At 32.3% G+C, this 22,632-nt stretch overlaps 1 protein-coding gene across 1 annotated transcript in view; it reads left to right on the top strand.

The window, feature by feature from the left end:
- Positions 1–22,632, top strand: part of PIGN (phosphatidylinositol glycan anchor biosynthesis class N) — a 119,865-nt gene that overhangs the window by 4,792 nt on the left and 92,441 nt on the right. The window contains 10 exon segments of the mRNA XM_079109048.1: positions 720–839; positions 1,780–2,032; positions 5,343–5,464; positions 5,923–6,021; positions 8,488–8,594; positions 13,002–13,126; positions 14,333–14,463; positions 15,358–15,474; positions 18,329–18,342; positions 18,344–18,370. Coding sequence (XP_078965174.1) covers positions 1,812–2,032; positions 5,343–5,464; positions 5,923–6,021; positions 8,488–8,594; positions 13,002–13,126; positions 14,333–14,463; positions 15,358–15,474; positions 18,329–18,342; positions 18,344–18,370 — 963 coding nt within the window. The 5' untranslated portion in view covers positions 720–839; positions 1,780–1,811.

Below are 22,632 nucleotides of genomic sequence, written 5' to 3'. Positions count from 1 at the left end.
AGACCAGTAGAGCTGAAAAGGGAGATCAGGAAGAGGAAACAGGGGAGGGAAAAGACTGGGGAATGAAATTGATCAAATTATGTTATGAGCATGAGTAAATATGTCACAGTGAATCCCACTGTTATGTATAATCATAATATACCAATAAAAAGATATGTTGGGCTGGGTTGTGGCTGAATGGTAGAGCATTTGCCTCAGCACCACATAAAAATAAACAAATAAAATAAAGGTATTGCGTTCATCTACAACTAAAAATATTACTTAAAAAGATATGTTAATGTATATTAAAGGGAAGAACTTACCAATAAAATTATGTGCCTCTATAAAAATGTAAATAGGATAAAAATAGTAAGAAAACAGATTTTTTTACATGGTAGAATCAGATAATTTTTAGATATTTTCTAAATTTACTGCAATGATTTCATCTTATGAATATTTAGAATAACATTAAGATGGTGCTTACAATGTAGTTGAAGCTCATATATACTAGTACAGAAGCAAGCATTTACTCTGAGAGCATTGTCGTACATTACAAACTAGCATGTTCTAAGGAATTTTTATACTTTGCAAGTTATCTTTGATATTTAGTTGATCCTTTGTTCTCTCAGAAATAAAAGTAGCTGGTAGTTGGATACTTTTCTCTTCCATTTTATTTATTTTATTTTTTGAGATGTTTGTCTTTGATAAGCCCTTTTCTGGTATTTCTTTTGTTTTTGCAGGTTATTTTTGCCATCCTTTCTTTCCATGATGTGATGATTCTTCAGGCCGGGAAGAATAAGATATCTTGTCTTTGGTGTTTTTCAGCCCAGGTTCACTGTATGTAACTAATGCTGCTGCAAGTAAGACAAATTTAAGTAATTTTTTTCTTAATTTGCAGATTCATCAACAAAAATAAATTATAGACTAGTTTGAAAAACACTCACTCCTACAGATGGTTTGATCTTGGCAGTTTAATGGCATGTTGTCTTACAGTATTGTTTAAATGTTTCACTTTGCTGTCTTTCTTTTCCTTAGTATTTGTAAACTCATCCAATCTTTGACTGTCTTGCTTTGCTCTGTAGTACCCCAGTACACAATTGTGCAGATACTATGTACAGAGAACATTTTTATTGAATGAATATTGTAACTTTTTAAATTATTTGGAGAACTAAAAGTGTTCCTTAATAAATGCAAAATTTCTGAAGCACAAATAAAATTTAACTTCCTACAAATGACTCAGCTAAATGAATAGAATGCATGTTTCCTGCTCAATTTGTTGATAGTCAAGAGAGCCAGAAGGCCCTGAGCTGATTACCAAAGTTAAAAAATAAATAAACTCAAAACACTTAAATATCTGTGGATTAACTAAAATTATTAAATTCTAAGAATAGCAACAGTTGTCATATGGACAACCAAAAGTAGCACAAGTTGTTTCATATTTTATATAGGATTTGACTTGACTGAATCCTAACTTATTTTAGGATTGATTTAATTCTTTCTTCTTTGATTCTATGTTAATTTTTGTATGCTTAGAATGTAACTTAAATTTACTATAGTTTATTAGTCCTGATTACTTGCTATACTTGAACTTTTTCTTTTTGCTTAGATGTACTTTATCATAGATTTTATTTCAATATTATCTCTCATTATTAAATGTTTATTGTTACCACCATAAATGAAAGTGAAGTTGTGAGTTACAGAATATAAAATATACGTTCCAATTTATACAGTCATTAAAATATATGGAAATATATATGATTGCATTAAGATTTACCCCAGTTTAATTTTGTTCTCTTTCAGTTTTTCTTGAAGATTAATTAGTTACACTAGATATGCTACTGTTCCTTACTTTGGGACTGCTTGTACATTTAGTGTTCTTCGCCTCCATTTTTGATATTTATTTTACATCTCCTTTGGTTCATGGAATGACTCCTCAGTTCACACCATTGCCACCTCCAGCAAGGAGATTAGTGTTATTCGTTGCTGATGGCCTGCGAGCAGATTCACTTTATGAATTAGATGAAAATGGAAACTCAAGAGCACCATTTATTAGGTAAACTTCTCAATTGGTACAGAGATATGTCTTAGAAATATTATCCTGAGATCTAATAAACAATAAAATATCTTACTTTTTGTCTCACATTGGGTACAAAGGTAGTGATGAGACAAATTTGCCTTGTCTTATAGTTTAGTGCTATAATGCCAGTTTTTTTCTTCTAGATGTTATTTTGACTATCATGTGAATTGACATATGTGGCCTTAGGCAGGCACCTTAGCCAGGCATGGTGGTTCACACCCATAGTACTAGCTCCTCACAAGGTTGAGGCATAATGAGCCCAGGAGTTGGAGACCAGCTTAGGCAATACAGCAAGACACTGGCTAGAAAAAAATATGTGGTCTTAGCTGTTTTTGCTACCTTGTCCTTTTTTCCCAAACCTGGCTCACATCACAGCTCATGGTATTATCTTTTTCTTTGAAAAACAATAAGACTGCTGTTTTTTGTTGGTTGGTTGGTTTGTTTAAAATTAAGATAAGCACAAATAATATTGAATATTAATTACAATGGTGGGTTTAGAAAATATAAACTTTATCAAAATGCAACCCTGTACAAAAAAATAAATACATAAAAAGAAAGCCCTTTTAAATCTTTTTGACTATTTAAAGTAACTTTGGCTTCTATTAAGCGGCTTTGAAATATATTTTAATTTTTTGACTTGTGAGGCTCCTATAAACAATTGTTCTTTTTCTGATTAGTGGCAAACCCCTGAATAGTCCTTCCTAATGCTGTCATGGACAGATTAAAAATCAAAATCACGAGGAAATTTCTCTTCAAATACTCTACCTTCACACATCCCCACCTTTCATCATTACTTTCTATCCCTTTACCCTGTTTTATTTTATTTTTCTTTATAGTACTTATAATTGTACAAGTTCCATGAGGGCCAGGACTTACATACCATTTTATCTCCAGTTCTTAGAACATAAGTAGGCAGTTAACTAATATTTGTTGACTCCTGGAAGAAGGAATGAACTTGAATGCTTTGTTGAATTTCCAGAAACAAATTTATGGTTACTCAGGGAATTGTGTAATATAATAAAGGATAAAAACTCATAAATGAACCACTAGGTCAACAAGGAAATAGAGGAAACTAAGACCAGACTAGGGTTACAGTACACAAAAATGTATAGGATTTGGATAATGTATTTGGGTGAATTTCCTAGTTGCCAAAGAAAAGAGATATATAACTTAATTCTTTTTTTTTTTTTTGTGGTCCTGAGGATTGAATGCAGAGCCTCCCACATGCTAAGCATATACTCTACCACTGAGCTACATCCCATCCCTGAAAATTCTTAAGATAAATATATACTGGTTGATAAGAAAAAGTCATTTTTCTAGTAGCATTTGTTTCTGGTTTGGGTCTGACTAAGGGTAACACTTAAGGTCAAAGGCTCAAACAGTTGATGTATTCTGCAGTGCAAACCATTGCATATTTATAATTTCAGAAATCTTGTGACTTCTAAAACTTTTTGAAAGATTTTATTTTTTGAAAATATGATCTAAACTGGGCATGCTGGTACATGCCTGTAACCCCACTAACTTAAGCTGAGACAGGAGGATCACAATTTGAGGCCAGCCTTAGCAATTTAGCATGACACTGTCTCAAAATAAAAATAATTAAAAGGACTGTAGATGTAACTCAGTTGTAAAGTGCCCCAGGATTCAATCCCTAGTACTGGGGGAAAGAGGGGGATGGATTAAAATATCTAATGAAAAATCTAATGTTCTTGAATAGAAATATCCAAATTTCTTGATACTTTCCCATTTTGTTTCATACTAATTTTCATGTGTAACTCAAGAAGTGAAAGACTGTTTCTCCTTTCATATTCAATCCAGTGGTTTTTAAACCATTTCTTTATTATGTATGTTTTCTGGTTTTATCATGAGATTAGTCAGTATTTCAGTAACCTAAACCAATAATTATAAATATTGTTCTTCAGAATATAATGATATTAAAACATTCATTATCAAAAATGCTATTGGTGTGTTTACTATTGCATGACTTATTGCTCTGCTGGCCTTCCACCTGTAATAGCATCACTGGGGTTTTGCTTTCTTGCCACATTTTGTCAATCACTGTGATACATCTTAAATAATATTGATACATTTTCGCAGAATAAACTTTTTGCTTGTTTTAATCTCAAATAGGAATATAATTAAACTCTGAATTAGCATTATTTTCCTCTCCCCTTATTTTTTTTATTTTGACAATTTTTTAACTGCATAGAAGGATTATGTGTTGGACCAGGTGTGGTGGCACACACGTGTATTCCCAACTTTCTGGGAGACTGAGGCAAGAGGATGCAATCTGAGGCCAGCCTCGCAACTTATCAAGACCCTGTCTGAAGTAAAAATAAGAATAAAAATAAGGGTTGTAGCTCAGTGGCAGAGTGCTTATGCAAGGCCCTGGGTTTGATCCTAAAAAAAAGAAGTTTGTATGAGGAACATCTGTATATCTTTAACTTAGTTTAATGTTGTTTTTAACTTTTTAAATACTTTCATTGTCTTCTAACATACATACACACAGAGATGCATTTGTATCTGCCCAGTTTTAATTATTTTTTTTTTCCTGAGCAATTCAAAAGTGATATATTTTGCTACTTCACTCCTAAACACTTCAACATGTATTTCTTAAGAACAAAGACAGCTGGGGTGTTGGTGTATACCTATAATCCCAGAGACTCTGGAGGCTGAGGCAGGAGGATTCCTATTTTGAAGCCATCCTCAGTAACTTAGTGAGACCCCCCAAGCAACTTAGCAAGACCCTGTCACAAAATAAAAAAAAAATTTTTAAGGTCTGGGGATGTGACTTGTGGTTAAATTGTCTCTGGATTTAATCCCTGGTATATATTAAAAAAAAAAAAAAAAAAAGAATAAAGTCTTAGTCTCATATAACCACAATACTATCACATTAAGTAAAATTTAACATTGAAATAATAATACTGTGTGTATCAGTTATTTGTATGTAACAAACCATCACAGTATTTTGTGGCATATTTTGTCGTGTGATTTTGTTCTGTAGTTGAGTATTTCCTTGTCTTACCTGGTCTCACTTAGGCTACTGTAATGAGCTGGTGGGAGGGCTAGAACTAGGCTTGGCTTGGTTTTGAAAGATTCCTTTCCTTCTTAAATTTCAACTCTTGTTTTCGTGGTACTAGGGATCAAACTGAGGACCTCATGTATACCAGGCAAGCACCCTACCACTTTGGTTTTGATTCCTTCTGTAATAGTCTTACTTTTTTAAAGACTTATGAGCATAATGAATGATAGTCTGTGTTAACTGTTTATCTACCTTATCCTTTAGGAATATCATAATGCATGAGGGCAGCTGGGGTATATCCCATACACGTGTGCCAACAGAATCTCGGCCGGGTCATGTGGCCATGATAGCTGGGTTTTATGAAGATGTCAGTGCAGTTGCCAAAGGTATTTTTCTGTTTAGACAGTTTTATTAAATGAAAAACTTATCACATAAATATTCCTTTTTTTTAACCACTTAATTGTGTCATAAAGTGAAAAGTCTGTTTTCAGATACTTTTGATAAGTGTTTTTAGCATGTTTTAGTCAGTGAACACAGACTGATATTGATTCTGGAATGAAATTTTAGTTTTTTATCATCCTTAGTATGGTTAGATGGTTGTGTGGTTTTCCTTTGGTTAATTTTTAAGAGTTCAAAAGTCATTTTATGGTTTAGAAAGAAGTAGATTATCTATTGTTAGATTTTTAAAATAATGATACAATATGCATAATATAAAATCTATTTTAGTTTTGTACTTCTTCTCCAATTAACATTATTATTATTTGAAGAATACTTCTTTTGGAGTTTATTTTGCCATGTATTTATTACTGCTGTTATTGCTTGCCTTTTTTCTCCATTACCTAAGGATGGAAGGAAAATCCTGTAGAATTTGATTCTCTTTTTAATGAAAGCAAGTACACATGGAGCTGGGGAAGCCCGGATATTTTACCTATGTTTGCCAAAGGTAAGAGAGCCATTGATTATATTTTCTCAGGTAACAAATAAATAATAAATCAGTTTGCTAGTTTTTAAAATTTTTTTATTGTTTTTTTCCTTGGGTGCTTGTTATTGAACTCAGGGCCACTCAACCACTCAAAATAGAGCCACATCCCAGCCCTGTTTTGTATTTTTTATTTATTATTATTATTATTATTTATTTTTACTTAGAGACAAGGTCTCACTGTGTTGCTTATCATCTTGCTTTTGCTGAGGCTGGTTTCGAACTCACGATCCTCCTTCAGCCTCTGGAGTTGCTGGGATTATAGGTATGCGCCACCATTTGTGGCCACCAGTATGATAGTGTTTTAATATATTACTGCATTTATTGGTTTTCAGACATATTTTCATATTTTAAACATCTCTTTAATAGGAATGTATATTACAGTGGCTAGATATGCCATTTTCATTGGTGATTTTCATTGGTGAAAGAAAGTGATTTTTCTTTCTCGTATTTGAAATACTGGCACATCATACTGTTAAATAATACTTTGAATGCAGTGAAATGGTATAGATGCCTATCATTTAACAACTTTATAATCTTGGATAAGTTAGATAACCTTTGTAAGCTTGTTTTCCTTTATGTTAAATGGAATTTTTTGTTTGTTTTGTTTGTTTTGGTTTGGTTTGGTACCGGAAATTGAAGCCAGAGGCACTTAACCACTTAACCAGTGAGCTCTTTTTTATATTTTATTTAGAGATCAGTCTCACTGAGTTGCTTAGGACCTCACTGCGTTGCTGAGGCTGACTTTGAACTCGGAGTCCTCCTGTCTCAGCCTACTGAGTCACTAGGATTACAGGTGTGCACCACCACATCTGGCCTGTAATCTTAATAATAAATTCTACCTCATATTTTTGTTTTTACGTTTAAATTAGATAATTCATGTGAAACTTCTAGCCACGTATTGGTCACATAGCTTCATTATCATGATAATGTTGATATGTAGTTTATTACATTTCAATAAATTGTTAAAAGAAATTGATATTCACAAAGATGTTAAAATTTGTGATTATAATTCCTATTTTAATATATTAATTATGTGTTATATGATGGCATTTTGATATATATGGCATTAATATGGTATTTAGTCTATTGGAATACCATATATTCAGTTTGCTAAATTGAAATATGACTTTTGGATTTGTTGTATTTGTTCTGGTGCACAAATCTGCGAGTATTAGGATATCTCTTGATCAGAAAATACATTATATTATTTTCTAAAATCAGTTGGATGAATTTCACATCATTACTTTTACTGAGAGCATAATGATCATTTCACTTAATGGAAAGATTATGATATTTGGAACTACTGAAGATTATTATGTGTCCAGAAAGCAAAATCTATATTCAGAATTTTTTACATGACATTCATAGGACATTATTATACTGAGCAGGCCAAAATATCTCAAACTGCTTGCCATTAATATATTTCCTTTTTTGGGAAGCAGTTTAGCTTTTGGAGGGGCCAGCAATGGTAAGAGCAGATTAAATTGATATGCCTTACAAAGTTAAGCCTTCTACCCTGACTACAGTTGACAGGACAGGACCAAAGTCTATATCAGACACAGTCTAAAAGAAAGGTTCCATAATTATGGTAACAAGTTAACCCATTCAAGTCTGTTTATTTGGAATGTGGGAGGTTGAATGACTAAGCAGAGGAAGAGGATCATTATAGCTGAACTTATGTCATTACTTTGTTACTTCTATCCCTTATGATCTGCACAAGCCTGTCTATCCCAGAAATTGGTTAGGTTCTTGATAAAATCTTGCAAGTCTATATGATTAATATATATGTTCACCTCTTCAAACTGGCAGTTTTATTCCCTTTTATTGAGAAAAATACACATAGTCTGTAAATAAGAAAATTGAAATATTTGAATTTTTTCTTGCTTTAGAAAGGTTTATACTCCAGATTATCTTCATCTGTTTTAGATTGTAACATCCTAAGAGGCATACATTTTTTGAATAGTCTAATCCTTTTGCTTTTTTTGTTGTTTTATTGCATATTAGAGTGTTGACTTTGACAATTTAACTATTTATAAGTAATGTATTTGTAAAATTAGAATAGATTATTCGGAGGGCAAAAAATTTAAAAGTATGTAGCATGGTCCAGAGCACATAACATAAATGAATGCTAATTATTCCTCCCACCTGTCTTTACCATATCATAAAACAAGTGCTTTGTAAAAGATTTCTGGTTACTCATAAAAATCTTTAAACAGAGCTGAATTTGGAGGTGCATGCCTGTATTCCTAGCCCTTGGAAGGCCAAGGCAGGAAGATAACTTGAGCCCTGGGAGTTTGAGGTCAGCCTAGGTAACATAACGAGACCTAGTCTCCAAAAATAAAAATTTCAAAAAAAGAATCTTTATATGATTATCTCATATTTTATGAGATTTTTTAAAAATTTATTTTCTTCCAATTTCCTTTTTAGGTGCTAGTGGAGACCATGTTTATACTTACAGTTATGATGCTGAAAAAGAGGATTTTGGTGCCCATGATGCAACAAAACTGGATACCTGGGTTTTTGATAAAGTTAAGGTAATGGTATTATGATTAATCTACTAAATACATATTAACCAAAAGTAAAGAGGCTTACTTGTTAGTAAATACATCTCTGGTGTTTTTTTTTTTTTTTCCTTGTATAAACTTGAAAGTTTTATATTACAGCGTGCTACTTTAAAAGACCAAATTTTAAGAAGTTACACATTCTATAATAATCAATAATTTTTTAAAAGCTAATTTTAAAAAGACACCCCTTTAAAATTCTGTATTTCCGAAAGTAAAATTTGCCCTAGATTAGGATTTAGAAAAACCTGCCTTCTCTTTCTATTTTGGGGAATGATCCTAACTAAATCTTTTTGATCTTTTGTTGACCTTAGAAATTACCTTTTATTGTAATGAACCATGTGAGATTTGTAAAAGCAGTTGGAAAAATTCTGCTCAAATGTAATGCATTGATAATAACAAAGCAGATAATATGTTTTTTAAAATTTGTATTTTAAAGGAAGATAAGCAAAGACAGCAATATAGCAAAAATAGCAAGTTATGAATTATTGAATACCTGAGTTTCTTTAGGTAATGAAATTTCCAAAACTATTTGATAGTGATAGTTGTTAGTTTTGCTGATAATACTAAAGAATTTATATTCTCAAAAATTATGTGAAAAAATTTCAAATGTGGATGTTAGTCTGTTCTTATTAGTCTATTGTTCTTTATATCTGAAGAACAACTTCAGATTCATCCATAATAAGAAGCTATATTTGATTGGCATTAATTGGCACTTATTTTAACTGTAGTGTTTTTTCTCCATAATAAAATCATTTTTATTAGTGTGTGTATAAATGTACTCCTCAATATGTGTCTGTATTTTCACCTTCACTTAGTAGAAACTAAGTGATCATTGCGTTCTTTGCTAAACTTATTTCTTTTAATCAGGGATCTTTCCCCCTTGAAATTTTCTTTTTTTCTTTAGTATGTACTTTTGTCAAAAGGAACTTTAAAATTAAATAAAAATCTCTTTAAGAGGAGCAAATTATTTTGCTAATCAATTAATTAATTAATATAATCTACTTATGTTAATGTCTGCTTGAAAGCCTTTGTCTTCCTATTTCTTATGGGTAGCTAAAATTGCTCCAAAATCATGGATTTGATTTCTTGTGAATGGGCAGGTCTAGCTGGTGACTGACCAGATACTCATGCCTTTATTCCTTTATTTATTTCCGATGCTGCTAGTGTTGGTTATATGATAGTCAACAGAAAAAAAGAGAATTGCCCATGACTTCTTCATAAAATATGGTAGAGATATATAATAACCAAACATATGAAATCATCGACAGTAGTAAATAGTGAGAAGGAAAAATACAGATTAAGAAATATTTTAGAACATTCTGATTGAGACTGGGCAGTTTGGGAATGCTTCCTGGAGTGTTTTGGGATATCTTCAAAGAGATATAAGAAGCAAACAAATGAATGGGAAGGAAGGATTAGTGTGGAACAGAGGACTTAAGGCCAACAGTTCATATTGGTCTTGGACCCTAAGATAAGAGCCAGTGGAAAAGGTTTAAGGAACTAAAAGAAAGAAGGTTAGTGTGTCAGGAGCACTGACTGGGAGTGAGGTCTCAGATGAACTAGAGTCAAAACCGTTTCAAATTCATTAGAATTTCTACTCATTTTGATTTTTAATTGTGCTAACAACATATAAAATATACCATCTTAACCATTTTAAATGTACAATTCAGTAGTGTTAAGTACATTTACATTGTTGTGCAGCCAACCTTCAGATATTTTTCATCTTGTAAAACTGAGACTGTATAGCCCATTCAATGACCTTTTCCCTTCTCCCTCAGTCCTTTGAAAACACCATTCTGTTACTATACATTATGATATGACCACTCTAGATATCTCATTTCATAATAAGAGGAATCATGCTTCATTTGTCTTTTTATAATTTGCTTATTTTACTTAGAATAATGTCCCTCATTAGTTCATCCTTGTTGAATCTACTCACTTTTTAAAACTCAGTTTATGCATCAACTCCTCTATTAGATCTTCTGTAACTTCTCTTGCTTAATCCCACTTCTACATTGACTTAGATAACAGTCCTCTATATCCCCTCAATAATTCTTAGTATTTTATCATGCTATACTGAGACTGTCGATATGTTACATATTCTCCTTCAATTCTATGTACATATATACAATTAAATCATATATATTATGTATTTTATATATATGTATATATGTATTTTATATATATATATATATATATAAAATCCATCAGGGAATTGTTTGGTACAGAGTTACATACAATAACTTAGGTTAGATTAAAAGTTCTCCATTCTCAGAGCACAGGTTTTATCTTCAAGGTCATCTCATGATCCAAGGTAATGTTGGAGTTCCAACTGTTATTTCAGTGTTTAAGCCAACAGTCTAAGGAGTCAAAAAGGACTTTTTCTCCTACAGAATTGTATTTATTTCAAAGAGCCTAAGGTTCACATAGCTATTTGACTGAAATGTTTGACTCATGTCTCATAGGTCACGACCACAAAGGCACTGTAAGAAAAGTATAAGAAAACTTAAGCAAAGGTAGAAAATGTGTAGGTTTTAAATTTTGAGAATTGACATGTCCCATAAAATCAAAGGTTTTTACTTAAGTAAAAAGGGAGAATATCTGTTGGAACAGTCATTTAGGAGTCTTCCTGGATGTATAATAAATACTAGTTGGGTACAAAAATGAATCAGTGCTTTGGATGGACCAATTCAAAGTAGAGGCTGATAGGCTTAAGAGATTGTATTAGAGATTATATCCAGCCAATCAGCTTTTTAAAAGACAATGGGAATCTAGCAATGAGAAAGAGGTTGAGCTCTACCAGATTTATATCTCATAGCTTCCCAAATCTTTTGTCCAATATGAATGAATAGCACTTTTAACATAGCTGAATATTTTTTACCAGTCATGGAATTAGAAATTTAATTCAAGTTAGTTGCTCAGTTTTTGCTTTTTGTTTTTGTTTGTTAGTTTCCAATTATATGTTAGAATTTAACTCTTTTGTCTTAAAACTTGACATTCCCTTCTAGATTTAAAAGTTCACAGAGTTTAAGTAGAATGTATAGGACAGCTCAGAAGTGGCTGTATACTTTTGAGGAGTATGGTAGCAGTTCACATATTTTAAAAATTTATTTTTTAAGATAGCATTTCCTTTTATTTATTTAGTTTATTGATGGCGTAAACCAGGGGCACTTTACTAATAGCTACATCTTAGTCCTTTATTTTATTTTATTTTAAAATTTTGACAGAGGGTCATATTAAATTACTGAGGCTGGCCTTGAACTTGCAGTCCTCCTACCTCATGCTCTCAAGTTGCTGGAATTATAGGTATATACCTGCCTAAAAAAAAAATTATTTCTATTTTTGAACAGTTTGCCTAATGACACCATTTATATTTTTAACATTTATACTATCAAAGAATTATTCAAATAAAAAAAATCCTTCGGTGCTTCAGAACTTTGTTGAAAAGTTCAACATCTCTTGTTGAAAATATATTAACCAGGTGTGGTAGCAACATTCCTGTAATCCAGGAGACTTGGGAGACTGAGGCAGGAGGATCAGAAATTTGAGGCAGCCTCAGCAACTCAGTAAAAAAAAAAAAAGACTGGGGATGTTACTCACTGGTTAAGTTCCCTGGGTTAAATCCCTGATACCAACAATAAATAAATAAATAAAAGTTAACATGTTCTACAGTTGGAGACATTTATGTAAAGAACAATGATATATCTTGGTATAGCCAGTAGGCTTATTTAAAATAAAGCACTTTCCATAGGTATTTGCATATACATTCATGTGTATGTGAGTATAAGGTAAATCATTTGTCTTGGAAGGGCTTAGGAATCCAATTTTTCATTCTGAAATTAATAACTTTTGAATTATATTTCATTAAGTAGATGTTTTTCTATTAAAGTGTAAAGAACAGATTCTTGCTGAGGCAAAAGAAGTAGTTAGGAATCTACTCACAGTGTTCTTAATGAGAGATTATGGTTGAACTAGAATGGTAGCAGATAGGACAAAGAGAAATGGTTCAGCTCAGAATGTATTTAAAAATAATAAATCTGTTTTATTTTGGCTCTTTCTGAAATATTTCTTCAGTCTGCTATAATTTCTTGTTAGATATGTCATAATAATGATATTAAGTTTTTATAAAACTAATATCTCCTTTCTGTAACCTTGTTTTGGCCTAATTATATCACAAAAAAATAGCTCACTCACTATTTGAAAATAGATGTTTGAACTAATAACAAAGGTGCTGTGTTGGTAATTCTTCAGGACAAATTGAACCAACATGGTAATTTAATTTTGTAGTTATGTATAAATTGTATTAAGTGTTTTCATCAGTATTTTATTTTAAATAAAATAAATGAACTAATTTTTCAACTGATTTGTTACATATAGGACTTTTTTCATGCTGCCAGAAACAATCAATCTTTGTTTGCTAAAGTACATGAAGAAAAAGTAGTGTTTTTCTTACATTTATTAGGACTAGATACAAATGGACATGCTCACCGACCATCATCAAGGTAATTTTAATGTGTTCAATTTGATTTTTTTGAGGGAAATAGTTATGTCATTTGAACTTCTAAATTATTTTGCCATTTTCCTTGTAATTATAATAATAGAGAATAGAGCTAATATTTTTAAGAACTAGTATAATATCTCAGTTATAGAAAATATAAGCTGGGTGGTAATCCTAGCAATTTGGGAGCTAAGGCCAGAGGATCATAAGTTCAAGGCCAGCCTAGTCAGCTTAGTGAGACCCTGTCTCAAAATAAAAAATAAAAAGTTCTAGAGATGATACTCGGTGGTAAAGCACCCCTGGGTTTAATCCCCAGTCCCCCCTCAAAAAAAACATATAGAGTTGTCATAGAGTAGGTCAATTTACATGTTCTATAGCCAGACTACTCATTAAAACAAGATATTCTGTACATATATTCCATATTCTTCCAATTACCAAGGCAAGGAAAAATATTTTATTTAAAATATTTATAATAAATTTCTCAGTGAATCTTGAAATAAAAAAAAATTTTAGGTACTAATTTTGACATCACAAAAAAGATGTAATTCCTTTTGTATTTCATTGCATTGTATCTAGCAAATAATTAATTTTTATATCTGTATTTTGCTGGTACTCTTCATATGTAACAGCAAATTTTTTTCTCAGTTTCGCAGAGCATAAGAGAAAAAGAAACCTTGTATTCCTTATTTTGAATTTGTATTAGATATATACTTTACAGCCTAACTGTAAAGTATAATGAATTAGCTGCCAACATTATTTTAATTGATTGAATAAATTCATATCAAACCATCTTTGTTCAACTGTATGGAAAGGTTAGTATAATTCGTTCAAGTCATATCATGAACACTTTTTAGGATGAAGATATTTTCTACTTGAAACAGTGATACTTATCTATTCAGATAGCCAGAACAGTATAGTTCATATTATCAGAAAATATAAAGTCATCATTGTCTCATTTGGGACTTAAAAGAGTTCATTAAAATATATGTGCTAATCAGTACCTCCTTTTAAACCATCTTTGAAAACTGTTTCAGGTTCTTTTGTTCATTAAGAGACAAAAATTATTTTTTGTAACCTAAAGAACTCTGATTTTAAAATATTAAAGATTAAAAGCATTTTGAGTTCTTAATTTTGAATATAGAGTTTATTTTTGAATACATTTTATCTCTTCACATTAATTTAATTTGCTCTTCTGCTTCTTTATCAACAGGGACTATAAGGACAATATTAAAATAGTTGATGATGGAGTGAAAGAAATTGTATCCATGTTTCAACATTTTTATGGAAATGATGGAAAAACAACATTTATTTTTACCTCTGACCATGGAATGACAGACTGGGGTTAGTCTCTCTTTAAGTGATATGTACCTTAGAGGTAAAATAGTGGAAAAGGTAGTTTGCAGGTGTCTTATAAGGTTGAGAAGATTAGATGTCTTATTACATGCAAAGTGGCTAACAGAGTAATCATGTGCTTAAAATGCTAGTGGAGAAATACTAAATAAAGAATCTTTTTTCTAATTGTAAAAAGAAGGCATTTACAAATGAAAAATTAGGGAAAAAGTGTGAAGAAGAAATATATCTGCCTAATAATTCACATATGTGATGGCAAAGTGGTGACATTAAGATGGTATTATTGAGGGGTCAAGAACCCTTAGTGATACTTATCTGTTAAACCTGTGTTGCCTGTTAGACCCCCAAGGCAAATGTACTGTGTACTCGGAGAATGAAATAATGAATTCCAAGATGAGGTGTGGGCCTTCCAAATCATATGATAGAATCCTAATGAGTGGAACTGCTTTGTGAACGGTTTCTCTTAGTTACACCAGCGTTAAGTGGCCTGAAAGAAAACAATCCCTAGACCTTGCTCTTCTCTCCAGAAGTCTGTACCACTTATTCCAAGTCTGAGTGGTTACTCCCCAAAAGAGTGTTTCCATGTGTTTTCTTCTCAGTACTACTCCAGAAATAGTAGCAGCTTTTCCATCATTTCCTGTGGTTATTTTAATTTTTTTCTTTCAATCACAGTTACTCAGCAGACATTCTGATTTAATATTATTTTTGTTTTTGTATGTTTTTGATGCTCTAACTTGTTTTATGGGAATATTTCAGACTAATTGTTTTGAAAAACTGTAAGCATTTAGAATTTGGTGATATATGGATCAACTTTTTAAAACAAAGTATTTTTAAATAGCATAAGTTCTTATATGTGACTTATTACTCTTGGTGTCTTATTTATAGGTTCCCATGGGGCTGGTCATCCTTCAGAGACTTTGACTCCTATAGTCACTTGGGGAGCTGGAATCAAGTATCCCCAAAAAGTATCAACTCAGCAATTTGATGACGAGTTTTTAAAAGGTATAAATACTTATCTTTATCATTTTATAAATATTATATTTGAAAATAAAACTAAAATTAATATTTTAAATTAATTTTTTAAAAAATCACTTTTCAAATTATAATTTTAAATCCTCATGTTGTTATTTGTCATTATTCTTTCTGTGCAAAAGCTCTAAACCAAGAGATTGGTTTATTGTTTTTTTTTTTTTTCTTTCTGCTTTTGTAGAGCCATTTGTTACATGTTTCCTTGTATACCATTACTAGTAGCTACTGTTTAGACCTTTTCAAATGTCTGGCAAACCAAATTTTTAAAATTTCTTTTATCAAATTAATTTAGTTAATTTGAAAATGAGGTCAAGTAAATAAAATAAAATAAATAAGCAGAAACCCAATGTTTCTCAGAAGCAAATTATAAATTTGATTGCTATTTTCCAATCCAAATAAAACATACTATCATTACAAAATCACAGTATCTAAAATATATATCCATTCAATAACAAGATATATTTAGTACTGAGCTTTTTTTTTTCCTTTGACCCTGATGAAGACAAAACAGGCAAAGTGAGTAATGTACTCGAGAACATGTCTTTAGTTAGTGATGATGCATTTTTTAGGGTTGTTTCTTATACATTTGTCAGTGCTGGTGGAGTCATCAGACCAAAATTAAAACTCTACAGAGGAGACATTTGACAAAGGGCCAGAAGTAAAAAGATTCTAGAGGATTCTTTTTTCATCTACTGCCTATCTTTAGGCTAGTTTTTGCTTTCACAGAACTTAACATTCTAATAGGGGACTTCAGGCAACTATAAATAAGTGAGTGTGGTAGTGTGTACCTGTAGTCCGAGCTACTAGAGAGGCTAAGGTAGGAAGATCACTTGAGCCTAAGAGCTGAAGTTCATCCTGGACAATATAATGAGACCCCATCTCAAAAAGAAAAGAAAAGAAAGAAAAGATACAAAGAAAAAGAAAAAAAATCATAAACAGAAGTTGTAGATTATTATAACTGCTATGAAGGAAAAAGGACTAGGCTCCTGTTTTGTTTTGTTTTGTTTTTGGTGGTGGTGCTAGGGATCCAACTCAGGCCTCATACATACAAAACATGTGCATGTGCTCTAACACTGAGTCATATCCCCAGTTCTGAAATTTTAAAGATATTTAGTAAAGTGGGTAAAGTTTATTAATCACAATGTGTCTATACTTTGAAGAATTGTACATGTGTATATGCACATGTAATCACCACCTAGATTCATGTATACAACATTTGCAGTACCCCCAAAGTTTCTATTATGGAGTAGGATACTTTTGGGGATTGCAATAGTATGTGCAAATAGTATGTGCATTCATAATTAGGATCAGAGGGAGCCATTCTTATTAAGGTGAGAGCAAGAGAGTTCCAGTGGAGGGAATAGCAAAAGCAGAGACGTAAAGTGTAAAGAACTTAGCTTGTTTGAAAGCAGTATAAAGGCTGATGTTGCTTGAGCACCACCAACTAGAAGAACAGTACAGTAAGTTGAGAGGTGAGCAAAAGGTACATTCAAGGCCATGGTGAGGAACATGAAGTGAATGGAGTGCGGTGCTAAATCATGAAAATGTGTTAACCAGAGCACTGCCAAGATTGTAATTAGTTGAAGGAAATACATGTCTGGCTCCTCTGTGGTAGGTGGGCTAGCTTGGGTTCAAACAGAAGCTAGGGAAATGCTGTGTTTGTACTTAGGAGATTTGACTTTATTTTGACATTTGATTTCTCGGTGAGTTGTTTTAGATTGCATGACTTCATGAAGGTAACAAAAGGAATGTATTTTTTCTCATGAATATTAAATATGATAAGTTACAGAAGAAAGATGTGCATTTTTTTTCTCTTGGGTAAGTTATTGTAGACTTTTGGCAGGTGAGCAGAAGCAGGAAATATTGTTTACATTTATAACTTAGAAGAAATTTCATCATAAAATATCTGGGAGCTGGGTATGGTGATGATGCACACCTGTAATCACAGCAACTAGAGAGGCTGAGACCGGCAGATTTCAAGTTCAAGGTCAGCCTCAGCAACTTAGCAAGGCCCCAAAAACTTAGTGAGACCCTGTTTCAAAATAAAAATAAAAGGGATGGGAAATGTTGCTTAGTGGTTAAGTGCCCCAGGTTTAATCCCCAGTAATCCCCCCACCAAAAAAAAAAAAAAATCTTGGAACTCTTTTAGTAATATATCCTAAAGCCATTAAATCAAAACATGGTCTCTCATAATCATTTGTTTTAATTACTGTTTATTACATGTGTTGGTTACTTTGTTGAGATTTTTAAATTTATATGTAGAAAGAGAAGAAAATGAGATCGTCCTTGAAGATTTTTAATAGCACGTCAATCTACTATCTTAAACACTTGGAGTTAGTAATCATAGCAGTATCACAGCTACAGTGTAAAAATATTTTGTAAGCCACTGCCAATACAGAAGGGAAAAAGAAAAAAAAAACTTCTACTGACTACTATGCTCTCAGTTGCCTTAATAACTCTCTGAAACAGGATCATAATTAGTTGTGGTATTGCAGATAGTTATTAACATTGTGGTTTTTTTTTTATTTCTATCTTTCCTTCATTAGACATTGATGTTTTGATACAATTTTCTCCAAATAAGCTCTAAAAAGCTTAATTAATTATAGAAAACACCAAATATTTGCTTTTGGTTATTCTTTTAAATTCTTTTTTAAAAAAAGAAACATGTATCTCTGCCTCTTAAGCACCCCTTTTATTCATACTTATCTTATAAGAGATATTTCCAGTACCTGTGTTTTCCATGGAGTATTGAACTTTCCAAAAATCAAATGGTTAATTCTTTTTTTGAATCTGAACATCAGCTCTTATGTCTGATTGTGTCTTTCAGAATGGAGACTGGAGAAACTGGAAGAGACGAGATGTCAATCAGGTGTCTATTTCAATTTAATTGTGTTCAAATTTAATTTTATCTCCTATAAGAAATTTAGATTAAAAATATGGAAAATAGAACTCTGTAGCAGCTTCATCCTGGGAATGCATCAGTCTGATCAGTGCAGACAAAACTTCAACAGTAATAACCATTTTGTCCTACCTTTCACTGGTGAGAAAGGAAACCAAGAGGTATATCAACCACTCCAACTGGCAGCTCAGTGAGCAACACAAAAATAGGAAGCCTGCGTTCACTTTCTCTTAGTACATACCCCAGGAAGAAATAGAAAGAAGAACAATTGGGCCTAGATAGTGACCATCCATTCTTTTAACTGTTTTGACCACCTCAGTGGAGACATTCTTTCCTTTTTCATTAAGAATCCCCACCTCATTCCCCCCCCCCTTTTTGGTATTCTTGCTATGTTTATTGGTTTGTGGACATATGTACACAATTGTTTCTTTTTTTCTTCACTTTCACCATTTTTTAATGAGTTATTTTTCCTTGTCTTATCTTATAAGGGTTAGGGGTTTTGTTTTAATTTGTTTTTCTTCTCTTGCTAACAGCCAATTTCTCTTGTTCTCTCTTTCTCCCTTTACTTGGTTTTTCCCTATTTTTTTTCTCCTCCTTCTTTATAACCATCACTTGGTACAGTCTCATCTGCACTCTCTCTCTCCTATCACATTTTCTATTCTCTTAATGAGCTGTATTTTTATCATCTTTTAGAGCTATTTTGTTTCTGTAACTCCTGACCCCACTATTCATGTTGCTGCAGTTATTACTGCTATGGATGACATAGTTGATACCTGCTGTTTACTTGAATGCCAGGGCTAGTTCATGGTTATTGTTTTTGGTTGGCAATTACTGACCACACCATTCCTGTTTTTCTGGTAGTGTTGTAGATGTCACAGTAGGCACCAGGTATTTATTTTAATGCTGTATATTGTTTGCATCTGTCATTGCTATTATTTGTTTCCCCCTTTTCTGTGAGGTGCTGGGAATCTACAGTGATACTACAAGTTCCCTACAAGTTCACCAAGATAGAGATTGTGCTGTTAAACTAAATCCATCCAAGAGACAGTGCAGCTTGCTCCACACTCAAATTATTGACGTTCAAACATCAGCTATACTTTAACACAAAGAATAGAAGAGACAGAAATCCACACTGATGACCAGGCCCCAAGTAGGAGCAGCTAGGATAGGGTACCATACCTGTGAGGGTCTGAATCTCAATTACTCTAGGACACTTTGGCAAGAGAAGATTATGCCCTAAAAAGGTCCACACATAATAGTGGAAGAGAAATCCATCCCAAAAGATACTTAAAGCCCAATGCAGGAATATAAGAATATAAAAAGACAAGGTAACACAATATTTTTTAAAGTTCATAATTAGCCAGCAGCTGACTTTAAAGATATTGAAGCAGATGAAATATCAGATAAAGAATTCCATGATTCCTTGAATTCCAAGAGAACACAGGAAAAACAACTGAATTAATTAAGGAAGTCAATACATATATGAATGAGAATTTTAGTAAGGAGATACAGTTATTGAAAAAGAATCAAACAGAATCTTGGAAATGAAAAAACAGTAAATCAAATAAAATACTTAGTTGAAAGTCTTTCTAATAGAGAACTTCATGCTGAAGACAGATTTGCAGAGTTGGAAGACAAAGTGGGTGACCTTGAACATTCAGACAGTATTAAAGAAAAGAAAAGTTACTATGCTCAAAATGTACAAGAACTCTGGGACAATATTAAGATGCTAAATTTAAGAATTACTGGACTTGAATAGGTTGTGAGATGCAGGCTAACAAAATGGGGTAACCTCTCAGGGAAATAATAAAAACAGAAGTTTTCTAAACCTTGAGATTGGGATGGGCATCCAGATACAGGAGGCAGTCAGAATTCAAAATAGACAAGATCAAAAAGAACCTCTCCCATGACATTATAATGGAAATGCCTAACTTACAAAACAAGGATAGAATTTTAAAAGCCCCTGAGAGATAAAAACGTCAGATCATAGAGGCAAGCCAATCAGTATTACTCTTGATTTCTTTCGCACATACTCTAAAAGCCAGGACTTTTGTTCTAAGTTTGAGAGAAAATGAATGTCAACCGAGATTGCTATATCCAGCAAAGCTGTCCTTTAAATTGAAGAAGAAATAAAAACACATTAGCAGAAACTAAAGGAATTCATGACTACTAAACCACCAGTACAGAAAACACTTAAGGAAATACTCTACACTAGAAGAAATAAATAAAAAACAAACCCAGAGCTCACAGATGAACAAATCTCATTGAATAGCAGCCCAGCAAATGAGAAACAGGACTAAATTAAACATTAGAAATAAATAAAAATTAATTAATAACATCTCACTATGGTCGCATTGAATGTCAACTCTCCAATTAAAGGTATAGACTGGCAGAAGACATTAAAAAATAAGACCCAAGTATAGTGTTTTGTACAAGATTCACCTTATAGGCAAATACAGCGCTAGACTGAAAGTGAAAGAATGGAAATTGAATATACCATGCACATAGAAACTGAAAACAAGCAGGAGTAGCTACTCTCTTATCTGACAAACCAGACTTCAATCCAAAAATTAATTCAAAGAGACAAACATGGTTACTTCATACTGGTAAAGGACACGATCCAGCAAGAAGATATAAGGATAGTAAATATTTATGCCCCAAATGGTGCATAAAAGAGACACTACTTGAATTAAAGCCTCATATAGACTCCAATATAATAATACTAAGTGGTTTCAACATACCTTTTCCATGAATAGATGGGTCTTCCAGTTATAAACTCAGTAAAGATTCTTCAGACCTGAAAATATTATAAATTAAATGGACCTAACAGATATCTACAAAACATTTCATCCAATAACAGTCAAACATACTTTCTTCTCAGTAACTCATGGAGCCTTCTCTAAAATAGACTATTTTAGGTCACAAAGCAACTCAGCAAGTACAAAAAAAAAAAAAAAAAACTGATATAATTCCTTGTATCTATTAGATCATAATGGAATGATATTAGAAATCAACACAGAACCCTAGAGAAACAGTATAAACATGGATATGAAAACACATGTTTGAATGATGAGTAATAGAATATATCGGGGAAAAAATTTTAAATTCTTGGAATCAAATGAGAGTAGTGGTACACCATACCAGAATCTCTGAGACACTGTGAAGGCAGTTCTTAGAAGAAAGTTCATAGCCATGAATGCCTACTTCAGAAAATCAGAAAGTTCCCAAATGAATTACCTACTAATACATCTCATGGACCTTGAAAAAGAAGAATAAACCAGTTCTAAAATCAGTAGAAGGAAGAAAATAATTCAGATCAGAATCAAAATCAATGAACTTGAGAATGAAAAACATAAAGCACCAGGAAATGAAGAATTAATAATTGATTCTTTGAAAAGATAAACAAGATTGATAAGCCAAAAAAAAAAAAAAAAAAAGGAGAGGAAACTTTCAAATTAACAAAATTAGACATGAAAAAGGAGAAATCACCAGAGATTTTACAGAAACCCAGAAGATATTGAAGGACTATTTTGAAAACTTATACTCCAAAAAATTAGAAAACCAAGAAGAAATGGATACATTTCTAGACATATACAGCCTGCCTAAATTGAATCAAGAAGACAGAAAACCTTAACAGAACAATAACTAGCAATAAGATGTAAGCAGTGATAAAAAGCCTGCCAACGAAGAATATTCCAGGATCAGATGAATTCTCAGCTGAATTCTACCAAACCTTTAAAGAACTAATGTCAATTCTCAAATTATTCCATGAAATAAGAAGGGACGGAACTTTTCCAAATTCATTCTATGAAACTAGTAACACACACAAAACTAAATAAGACACATCAAGGAAGACTACAGACCAATATTCCTATTAAACTTAGATGCAAAAATCCTTAATTCTATATTACCAAATTATATTCAACAACAATGAATGTATATCCTAACCAAGTTTTTTATGTCAGTGATGCAAGAATGGTTTAACACAAAGCAATATGTGTAATCGATTACATAAACAGAATTAAGGACAAGCACCACTTAGTCATCTCAACAGATGCAGAGAAAACCTCCTATGAAATTCATCACCCATTCATGACAAAAACTCTGAAGAATCAAGGGATAGAAGGAATATACCTCCACATCATAAAGGCTATATGTGAAAAACTGAAAGCCAACATCATAGTGAGTTTGGAAACTCTGAAAGCATTTCTTTTAAAATCTGGAGCAAGACC

This window comes from Sciurus vulgaris (assembly GCF_902686455.1).
Source record: "Sciurus vulgaris genome assembly, chromosome: 13".
Lineage (NCBI taxonomy): Eukaryota > Metazoa > Chordata > Mammalia > Rodentia > Sciuridae > Sciurus > Sciurus vulgaris.
This window is presented reverse-complemented; position numbering and strand designations above follow the sequence as displayed.